General features: G+C 40.1%; 1 protein-coding gene across 1 annotated transcript in view; it reads right to left on the bottom strand.

The window, feature by feature from the left end:
* LOC131370840 (collagen alpha-1(XI) chain-like) overlaps positions 1–12500 on the bottom strand; it is a 104761-nt gene that overhangs the window by 26789 nt on the left and 65472 nt on the right. Inside the window, exon 23 of the mRNA XM_058418368.1 lies at positions 6589–6642. Coding sequence (XP_058274351.1) covers positions 6589–6642 — 54 coding nt within the window. The remainder of the gene's footprint in view (positions 1–6588; positions 6643–12500) is intronic.

Here is a 12500-nt window from a genome sequence, read left to right as displayed (position 1 = left end):
TACACACACTCAGAGTTATACACACACTCAGAGTTATACACACTCAGAGTTATACACACACTCAGAGTTATACACACTCAGAGTTATACACACACTCAGAGTTATACACACTCAGAGTTATACACACACAGAGTTATACACACTCAGAGTTATACACACACTCAGAGTTATACACACACTCAGAGTTATACACACTCAGAGTTATACACACACACAGAGTTATACACACACTCAGAGTTATACACACACTCAGAGTTATACACACTCAGAGTTATACACACTCAGAGTTATACACACTCAGAGTTATACACACACTCAGAGTTATACACACACTCAGAGTTATACACACTCAGACTTATACACACACTCAGAGTTATACACACTCAGAGTTATACACACTCAGACTTATACACACACTCAGAGTTATACACACTCAGAGTTATACACACTCAGACTTATACACACACTCAGAGTTATACACACACTCAGAGTTATACACACTCAGAGTTATACACACACTCAGAGTTATACACACTCAGACTTATACACACACTCAGAGTTATACACACTCAGAGTTATACACACTCAGACTTATACACACACTCAGAGTTATACACACTCAGAGTTATACACACTCAGAGTTATACACACTCAGAGTTATACACACACTCAGAGTTATACACACACACTCAGAGTTATACACACACTCAGAGTTATACACACTCAGAGTTATACACACACTCAGACTTATACACACACTCAGAGTTATACACACTCAGAGTTATACACACTCAGAGTTATACACACTCAGAGTTATACACACACTCAGAGTTATACACACACACTCAGAGTTATACACACACTCAGAGTTATACACACTCAGAGTTATACACACTCAGAGTTATACACACTCAGAGTTATACACACTCAGAGTTATACACACACTCAGAGTTATACACATTCAGAGTTATACACACACTCAGAGTTACACACACACTCAGAGTTATACACACACTCAGAGTTATACACACTCAGAGTTATACACACACTCAGAGTTATACACACTCAGAGTTATACACACACTCAGAGTTATACACACTCAGAGTTATACACACACTCAGAGTTATACACACACACTCAGAGTTATACACACACTCAGAGTTATACACACTCAGAGTTATACACACTCAGAGTTATACACACATTCAGAGTTATACACACACTCAGAGTTACACACACACTCAGAGTTATACACACACTCAGAGTTATATACACACACTCAGAGTTATACACACACTCAGAGTTATACACACACTCAGAGTTATACACACACTCAGAGTTATACACACACTCAGAGTTATATACACACTCAGAGTTATACACACACTCAGAGTTATACACACTCAGAGTTATACACACACACTCAGAGTTATACACACACTCAGAGTTATACACACTCAGAGTTATACACACACACTCAGAGTTATACACACACTCAGAGTTATACACACACTCAGAGTTATACACACACACTCAGAGTTATACACACTCAGAGTTATACACACTCAGAGTTATACACACACACTCAGAGTTATACACACTCAGAGTTATACACACACACACTCAGAGTTATACACACACTCAGAGTTATACACACACTCAGAGTTATACACACTCAGAGTTACACACACTCAGAGTTATACACACTCAGAGTTATACACACACACTCAGAGTTATACACACACTCAGAGTTATACACACACTCAGAGTTATACACACTCAGAGTTATACACACACACTCAGAGTTATACACACACTCAGAGTTATACACACACACTCAGAGTTATACACACTCAGAGTTATACACACTCAGAGTTATACACACACACTCAGAGTTATACACACTCAGAGTTATACACACACACACTCAGAGTTATACACACTCAGAGTTATACACACACTCAGAGTTATACACACACTCAGAGTTATACACACTCAGAGTTACACACACTCAGAGTTATACACACTCAGAGTTATACACACACTCAGAGTTATACACACACACTCAGAGTTATACACACACACTCAGAGTTATACACACTCAGAGTTATACACACACTCAGAGTTATACACACACAATCAGAGTTATATACACACACTCAGAGTTATACACACTCAGAGTTATACACACACACTCAGAGTTATACACACACACTCAGAGTTATACACACACTCAGAGTTATACACACTCAGAGTTATACACACACACTCAGAGTTATACACACTCAGAGTTATACACACACACTCAGAGTTATACACACACTCAGAGTTATACACACTCAGAGTTATACACACACACACTCAGAGTTATACACACTCAGAGTTATACACACACTCAGAGTTATACACACTCAGAGTTATACACACACTCAGAGTTATACACACTCAGAGTTATACACACACTCAGAGTTATACACACTCAGAGTTACACACACTCAGAGTTATACACACACTCAGAGTTATACACACACTCAGAGTTATACACACTCAGAGTTACACACACTCAGAGTTATACACACTCAGAGTTACACACACTCAGAGTTATACACACACTCAGAGTTACACACACTCAGAGTTATACACACTCAGAGTTATACACACTCAGAGTTATACACACTCAGAGTTATACACACACACTCAGAGTTATACACACACACACTCAGAGTTATACACACTCAGAGTTATACACACTCAGAGTTATACACACTCAGAGTTATACACACACTCAGAGTTATACACACTCAGAGTTACACACACTCAGAGTTATACACACACTCAGAGTTATACACACTCAGAGTTACACACACTCAGAGTTATACACACTCAGAGTTATACACACTCAGAGTTATACACACACTCAGAGTTATACACACACACTCAGAGTTATACACACACACTCAGAGTTATACACACACACTCAGAGTTATACACACTCAGAGTTATACACACACACTCAGAGTTATACACACACTCAGAGTTATACACACACACTCAGAGTTATACACACTCAGAGTTATACACACACACTCAGAGTTATACACACACACTCAGAGTTATACACACTCAGAGTTATACACACTCAGAGTTATACACACACACTCAGAGTTATACACACTCAGAGTTATACACACACACACTCAGAGTTATACACACTCAGAGTTATACACACACTCAGAGTTACACACACTCAGAGTTATACACACTCAGAGTTATACACACTCAGAGTTATACACACTCAGAGTTATACACACACACTCAGAGTTACACACACTCAGTTATACACACTCAGAGTTACACACACTCAGAGTTATACACACTCAGAGTTATACACACACACTCAGAGTTATACACACTCAGAGTTACACACACTCAGAGTTATACACACACTCAGAGTTATACACACACACTCAGAGTTATACACACACTCAGAGTTATACACAGACACTCAGAGTTATACACACTCAGAGTTATACACACTCAGAGTTATACACACTCAGAGTTATACACACACTCAGAGTTATACACACACTCAGAGTTATACACACACTCAGAGTTATACACACTCAGAGTTATACACACACACTCAGAGTTATACACACTCAGAGTTATACACACACTCAGAGTTATACACACTCAGAGTTATACACACACTCAGAGTTATACACACACTCAGACTTATACACACACTCAGAGTTATACACACACTCAGAGTTATACACACTCAGAGTTATACACACACTCAGAGTTATACACACACTCAGAGTTATACACACTCAGAGTTACACACACTCAGAGTTATACACACACTCAGAGTTATACACACACTCAGAGTTATACACACTCAGAGTTATACACACACTCAGAGTTATACACACTCAGAGTTATACACACACTCAGAGTTATACACACACTCAGACTTATACACACACTCAGAGTTATACACACTCAGAGTTATACACACACTCAGAGTTATACACACACTCAGAGTTATACACACTCAGAGTTACACACACTCAGAGTTATACACACACTCAGAGTTATACACACACTCAGAGTTATACACACTCAGAGTTATACACACACTCAGAGTTATACACACACACTCAGAGTTATACACACTCAGAGTTACACACACTCAGAGTTATACACACACTCAGAGTTATACACACACACTCAGAGTTATACACACACTCAGAGTTATACACACACTCAGAGTTACACACACTCAGAGTTATACACACTCAGAGTTATACACACTCAGTTATACACACTCAGAGTTATACACACTCAGAGTTATACACACTCAGAGTTATACACACACTCAGAGTTATACACACTCAGAGTTATACACACACTCAGACTTATACACACACTCAGAGTTATACACACTCAGAGTTATACACACTCAGAGTTATACACACTCAGAGTTATACACACACTCAGAGTTATACACACTCAGAGTTATACACACACTCAGAGTTACACACACACTCAGAGTTATACACACTCAGAGTTATACACACACTCAGAGTTATACACACTCAGAGTTACACACACTCAGAGTTATACACACTCAGAGTTATACACACTCAGAGTTATACACACACTCAGAGTTATACACACTCAGAGTTATACACACTCAGAGTTATACACACACTCAGAGTTATACACACACTCAGAGTTATACACACTCAGAGTTATACACACACTCAGAGTTATACACACTCAGAGTTATACACACACTCAGAGTTATACACACTCAGAGTTATACACACTCAGAGTTATACACACACTCAGAGTTATACACACACTCAGAGTTACACACACTCAGAGTTATACACACACTCAGAGTTACACACACTCAGAGTTATACACACTCAGAGTTACACACACTCAGAGTTATACACACACACTCAGAGTTATACACACACTCAGAGTTATACACATACACTCAGAGTTATACACACTCAGAGTTATACACACACACTCAGAGTTATACACACTCAGAGTTATACACACTCAGAGTTATACACACACTCAGAGTTATACACACACACTCAGAGTTATACACACACTCAGAGTTATACACACACTCAGAGTTATACACACACTCAGAGTTATACACACTTAGAGTTATACACACTCAGAGTTATACACACACTCAGAGTTATACACACACTCAGAGTTATACACACTCAGAGTTATACACACACACTCAGAGTTATACACACTCAGAGTTATACACACACTCAGAGTTATACACACTCAGAGTTATACACACACAGAGTTATACACACTCAGAGTTATACACACACTCAGAGTTATACACACACACTCAGTTATACACACACTCAGAGTTATACACACACACTCAGAGTTATACACACACTCAGAGTTATACACATACACTCAGAGTTATACACACTCAGAGTTATACACAGTTTTATTCACTGACCATCACAGAGGTCTCAGAGAGATGAGACTGGAGGACAATGCTACTGTTGTCATAGCAACACAGACTGACTCATGATCTGTTCAGACTCTCTCTCTCTCTCTCTCTCTCTCTCTCTCTGTCTCTCTCTCTCTCTCTCTCTCTCTCTCTCTGTCTGTCTCTATCTCTATTTCTCTCTCTCTCTCTCTCTCCCTCCCTCCCTCTCTCTCTCTCTCTCTCTCTCTCTCTCTCTCTCTAGCTCCATCTCTCTCTCTTTCTTTTTGCTGTCTTACTCATCCATCCAGCCATTTGTCTTTCTGTTCTTTTGACCTCTTGAGTCAGAGAAAAAACAGATGAGAGCAGAAACCCCAGAGTGCTGGAAGACTGATTACTGAAACATGAGAAACAAAAACAAGAGAGAGAGAGAGAGAGAGAGGGAGGGAGAGAGAGAGAGAGAGAGAGAGAGAGAGAGAAATAGAGATAGAGACAGACAGAGAGTGAGAGAGAGAGAGAGAGAGAGAGAGAGAGAGAGACAGAGAGAGAGAGAGGGGAGAGAGAGAGAGAGAGAGAGAGAGAGAGAGAGAGAGAGAGAGAGACAGAAATAGAGATAGAGAGACAGAGAGAGAGAGACAGAGAGAGAGGGAGGGAGAGAGAGAGAGAGAGAGAGAGAGAGAGAGAGAGAGAGAGAGAGAGAGAAATAGAGATAGAGACAGACAGAGAGTGAGAGAGAGAGAGAGACAGAGAGAGAGGGAGGGAGAGAGAGAGAGAGAGAGAGAGAGAGAGAGAGAGAGAGAGAAATAGAGATAGAGACAGACAGAGAGAGAGAGAGAGAGAGAGGGAGGGAGAGAGAGAGAGAGAGAGAGAGAGAGACAGAAATAGAGATAGAGACAGACAGAGAGAGAGAGAGAGAGGGAGAGAGAGAGAGAGAGAGAGAGAGAGGGAGGGAGAGAGAGAGAGAGAGAGAGAGAGAGAGAGAGAGAGAGGGAGGGAGAGAGAGAGAGAGGGACAAATAGAGAGAGAGGGAGGGAGAGAGAGAGAGAGGGAGGGAGAGAGAGAGAGAGAGAGAGAGAGAGAGAGAGAGAGAGGGAGAGCTGTACCTGTGAACCAGGGAGACCCTGCTGACCAGGTGGTCCTGCTTCTCCTGGTGGTCCCTGAGGGAAAGAAAGAAAGAGAAAAGAAAAAAATAACACAAAAATCTTTCAGGCTGTGACTCTTTACATTAATAACTGATTATTTAACATTAATAAAGAAGTTAAAGCAGAAATTAACACTGATAGACCACTCTTTTTAACCTACACACAGTATAACAGTAGGAAGTGACATCAGCAGCTTCAGGAAGTATTTTATGAGAACACAACTGAGCTGAATGGCAGATACGGTTCTTTACAGTTCTGTAGGGTTCTGTAGGTTTCCCATCTTAACTTCAGTCTAAACGCTTTCACCTACACACTGTTTGTTTTCTGCTTTTGCTACACTTCCAGGTTGAAGGTCAAACCCAGCTGGGAGAGGTCAGAGCACTCTGTGAGGGATCACATGACTTCACTCTGCTGCATTTCAGGAAGATCAGAGGGTCAAAGGTCAGAGGCTCCAATCAGGACTCTCTCTCAGATAGTCCAGCTGTAACTCAGACAGCGGTCAGGACATCTGTTACATCTCTCAGAGACAAGAGGGAGAGGAGGAAGACACTACCAGAATTTATTTGGTCTTTCAGAGAAGAGTGATGAAGAGTGATGAAGAGTGATGAAGAGTGATGAAGAGAGATGAAGAGTGATGAAGAGTGATGAAGAGAGATGAAGAGAGATGAAGAGTGATGAAGAGTGATGAAGAGTGATGAAGAGAGATGAAGAGTGATGAAGAGTGATGGAGAGAGATAAAGAGAGATAAAGAGTGATGAAGTGAGATGAAGAGAGATAAAGAGTGATGAAGAGTGATGAAGAGTGATGAAGAGAGATGAAGAGAGATGAAGAGAGATGAAGAGTGATGGAGAGAGATAAAGAGAGATAAAGAGTGATGAAGAGAGATGAAGAGAGATGAAGAGAGATGAAGAGGGATGAAGAGAGATAAAGAGAGATGAAGTGAGATGAAGAGAGATAAAGAGTGATGAAGAGTGATGAAGAGTGATGAAGAGTGATGAAGAGAGATGAAGAGAGATGAAGAGAGATGAAGAGTGATGGAGAGAGATAAAGAGAGATAAAGAGTGATGAAGAGAGATGAAGAGAGATGAAGAGAGATGAAGAGTGATGAAGAGAGATAAAGAGAGATAAAGAGTGATGAAGAGTGATGAAGAGAGATAAAGAGAGATAAAGAGTGATGAAGAGTGATGAAGAGAGATGAAGAGAGATAAAGAGTGATGAAGAGTGATGAAGAGTGATGAAGAGAGATGAAGAGAGATGAAGAGTGATGGAGAGAGATAAAGAGAGATAAAGAGTGATGAAGAGAGATGAAGAGAGATAAAGAGTGATGAAGAGTGATGAAGAGTGATGAAGAGAGATAAAGAGTGATGAAGAGTGATGAAGAGAGATAAAGAGTGATGAAGAGAGATGAAGAGAGATGAAGAGTGATGAAGAGTGATGAAGAGTGATGAAGAGTGATGAAGAGAGATGAAGAGTGATGGAGAGAGATAAAGAGAGATAAAGAGGGATGAAGAGAGATAAAGAGAGATGAAGTGAGATGAAGAGTGATGGAGAGTGATGGAGAGAGATGAAGAGAGATGAAGAGAGATGAAGAGTGATGAAGAGAGATGAAGAGTGATGAAGAGAGATGAAGAGTGATGAAGAGAGATGAAGAGTGATGGAGAGAGATAAAGAGAGATGAAGAGAGATAAAGAGTGATGAAGAGTGATGAAGAGAGATGAAGAGAGATGAAGAGAGATGAAGAGTGATGGAGAGAGATAAAGAGAGATAAAGAGGGATGAAGAGAGATAAAGAGAGATGAAGTGAGATGAAGAGAGATAAAGAGTGATGAAGAGTGATGAAGAGAGATGAAGAGAGATGAAGAGAGATGAAGAGTGATGAAGAGAGATGAAGAGAGATGAAGAGAGATGAAGAGTGATGAAGAGTGATGAAGAGAGATGAAGAGAGATGAAGAGTGATGAAGAGTGATGGAGAGTGATGAAGAGTGATGAAGAGAGATAAAGAGTGATGAAGAGTGATGAAGAGAGATGAAGAGAGATGAAGAGAGATAAAGAGTGATGAAGAGAGATGAAGAGAGATAAAGAGTGATGAAGAGTGATGAAGAGTGATGGAGAGTGATGAAGAGAGAAAGAGAGATGAAGAGAGATGAAGAGAGATAAAGAGTGATGAAGAGTGATGGAGAGTGATGAAGAGAGAAAGAGTGATGAAGAGAGATGAAGAGAGATGAAGAGAGATGAAGAGTGATGGAGAGAGATAAAGAGAGATGAAGAGAGATAAAGAGTGATGAAGAGTGATGAAGAGAGATGAAGAGAGATAAAGAGTGATGAAGAGAGATGAAGAGAGATGAAGAGTGATGAAGAGAGATAAAGAGTGATGAAGAGTGATGAAGAGAGATGAAGAGAGATGAAGAGTGATGAAGAGAGATAAAGAGAGATGAAGAGAGATGAAGAGAGATGAAGAGAGATGAAGAGAGATGAAGAGAGATGAAGAGTGATGAAGAGAGATAAAGAGAGATGAAGAGAGATGAAGAGTGATGGAGAGAGATAAAGAGAGATGAAGAGAGATAAAGAGTGATGGAGAGAGATAAAGAGAGATGAAGAGTGATGAAGAGAGATGAAGAGAGATGAAGAGAGATAAAGAGTGATGAAGAGTGATGAAGAGTGATGAAGAGAGATGAAGAGAGATGAAGAGAGATGAAGAGTGATGAAGAGAGATAAAGAGAGATGAAGTGAGATGAAGAGTGATGGAGAGTGATGGAGAGAGATAAAGAGAGATGAAGAGAGATGAAGAGAGATGGAGAGAGATAAAGAGAGATGAAGAGAGATGAAGAGTGATGGAGAGAGATAAAGAGAGATGAAGAGAGATAAAGAGTGATGAAGAGTGATGAAGAGAGATGAAGAGTGATGAAGAGTGATGAAGAGTGATGGAGAGAGATGAAGAGTGATGAAGAGTGATGAAGAGAGATGAAGAGTGATGAAGAGTGATGAAGAGTGATGAAGAGTGATGAAGAGAGATGAAGAGTGATGGAGAGAGATAAAGAGAGATGAAGAGAGATAAAGAGTGATGAAGAGTGATGAAGAGAGATGAAGAGTGATGGAGAGAGATAAAGAGAGATGAAGAGAGATAAAGAGTGATGAAGAGTGATGAAGAGAGATGAAGAGAGATGAAGAGAGATGAAGAGAGATGAAGAGTGATGGAGAGTGATGAAGAGAGATGAAGAGAGATAAAGAGTGATGAAGAGTGATGAAGAGAGATGAAGAGAGATAAAGAGTGATGAAGAGTGATGAAGAGAGATGAAGAGTGATGGAGAGTGATGAAGAGAGATAAAGAGTGATGAAGAGAGATGAAGAGAGATGAAGAGTGATGGAGAGTGATGAAGAGAGATAAAGAGTGATGAAGAGAGATGAAGAGTGATGGAGAGTGATGAAGAGAGATAAAGAGTGATGAAGAGAGATGAAGAGAGATGAAGAGTGATGAAGAGTGATGAAGAGAGATGAAGAGAGATGAAGAGAGATAAAGAGTGATGAAGAGAGATGACGAGTGATGGAGAGAGATAAAGAGTGATGAAGAGTGATGGAGAGTGATGAAGAGAGAAAGAGAGATGAAGAGAGATGAAGAGAGATAAAGAGTGATGAAGAGTGATGGAGAGTGATGAAGAGAGAAAGAGTGATGAAGAGAGATAAAGAGTGATGAAGAGAGATGAAGAGAGATGAAGAGTGATGAAGAGAGATGAAGAGAGATGAAGAGAGATGAAGAGAGATGAAGAGAGATGAAGAGTGATGAAGAGAGATAAAGAGTGATGAAGAGAGATGAAGAGTGATGGAGAGAGATAAAGAGAGATGAAGAGTGATGAAGAGTGATGAAGAGAGATGAAGAGTGATGAAGAGAGATAAAGAGAGATGAAGAGAGATAAAGAGAGATGAAGAGAGATGAAGAGTGATGGAGAGTGATGAAGAGAGATAAAGAGTGATGAAGAGTGATGGAGAGTGATGAAGAGAGATAAAGAGTGATGAAGAGTGATGGAGAGTGATGAAGAGAGATGAAGAGAGATGAAGAGAGATGAAGAGTGATGGAGAGAGATAAAGAGTGATGAAGAGTGATGAAGAGAGATAAAGAGTGATGAAGAGTGATGGAGAGTGATGAAGAGAGATAAAGAGTGATGAAGAGTGATGGAGAGTGATGAAGAGAGATGAAGAGAGATGAAGAGAGATGAAGAGTGATGGAGAGAGATAAAGAGAGATAAAGAGTGATGAAGAGAGATGAAGAGAGATGAAGAGAGATAAAGAGAGATGAAGAGTGATGAAAAGTGATGAGAGATGAAGAGTGATGAAGAGTGATGGAGAGTGATGGAGAGAGATAAAGAGTGATGAAGAGAGATGAAGAGAGATGAAGAGAGATGAAGAGTGATGGAGAGTGATGAAGAGTGATGAAGAGTGATGAAGAGTGATGAAGAGAGATAAAGAGTGATGAAGAGAGATGAAGAGAGATGAAGAGTGATGAAGAGAGATGAAGAGTGATGAAGAGAGATGAAGAGTGATGGAGAGTGATGGAGAGTGATGGAGAGAGATGAAAAGTGATGAGAGATGAAGAGAGATGAAGAGAGATGAAAAGTGATGAGAGATGAAGAGAGATGAAGAGAGATGAAGAGAGATGGAGAGTGATGAAGAGAGATGAAGAGAGATGAAGAGTGATGGAGAGTGATGGAGAGTGATGAAGAGAGATGAAGAGAGATGAAGAGAGATGAAGAGAGATGGAGAGTGATGAAGAGAGATGAAGAGAGATGAAGAGTGATGGAGAGAGATAAAGAGAGATAAAGAGTGATGAAGAGAGATGAAGAGAGATGAAGAGAGATAAAGAGAGATGAAGAGTGATGAAAAGTGATGAGAGATGAAGAGTGATGAAGAGTGATGGAGAGTGATGGAGAGAGATAAAGAGTGATGAAGAGAGATGAAGAGAGATGAAGAGAGATGAAGAGTGATGGAGAGTGATGAAGAGTGATGAAGAGAGATGAAGAGTGATGAAGAGAGATGAAGAGAGATGAAGAGTGATGAAGAGAGATGAAGAGTGATGAAGAGAGATGAAGAGAGATGAAGAGTGATGGAGAGTGATGGAGAGTGATGGAGAGAGATAAAGAGTGATGAAGAGAGATGAAGAGAGATGAAGAGAGATGAAGAGTGATGGAGAGTGATGAAGAGTGATGAAGAGAGATGAAGAGTGATGAAGAGAGATGAAGAGAGATGAAGAGTGATGAAGAGAGATGAAGAGTGATGAAGAGAGATGAAGAGAGATGAAGAGTGATGGAGAGAGATGAAAAGTGATGAGAGATGAAGAGAGATGAAGAGAGATGAAAAGTGATGAGAGATGAAGAGAGATGAAGAGAGATGAAAAGTGATGAGAGATGAAGAGAGATGAAGAGAGATGAAAAGTGATGAGAGATGAAGAGAGATGAAGAGTGATGAAGAGAGATAAAGAGTGATGAAGAGAGATGAAGAGAGATGAAGAGTGATGGAGAGAGATGAAGAGAGATGAAGAGAGATGAAGAGTGATGAAGAGAGATAAAGAGAGATGAAGAGAGATGAAGAGTGATGAAGAGAGATGAAGAGAGATAAAGAGTGATGAAGAGTGATGGAGAGTGATGAAGAGAGATGAAGAGTGATGGAGAGAGATAAAGAGAGATGAAGAGAGATAAAGAGTGATGAAGAGAGATAAAGAGTGATGAAGAGAGATGAAGAGAGATAAAGAGTGATGAAGAGTGATGGAGAGAGATGAAGAGAGATGAAGAGTGATGGAGAGAGATGAAGAGAGAAAGAGTGATGAAGAGTGATGGAGAGTGATGAAGAGAGAAAGAGTGATGAAGAGAGATGAAGAGAGATGAA

The sequence above is a fragment of the Hemibagrus wyckioides genome, linkage group LG20 (assembly GCF_019097595.1).
Source record: "Hemibagrus wyckioides isolate EC202008001 linkage group LG20, SWU_Hwy_1.0, whole genome shotgun sequence".
NCBI classification, from domain to species: domain Eukaryota; kingdom Metazoa; phylum Chordata; class Actinopteri; order Siluriformes; family Bagridae; genus Hemibagrus; species Hemibagrus wyckioides.
Note: the sequence above shows the minus strand (reverse complement) of the source record. Positions and strands in the feature narration are given on the sequence as shown.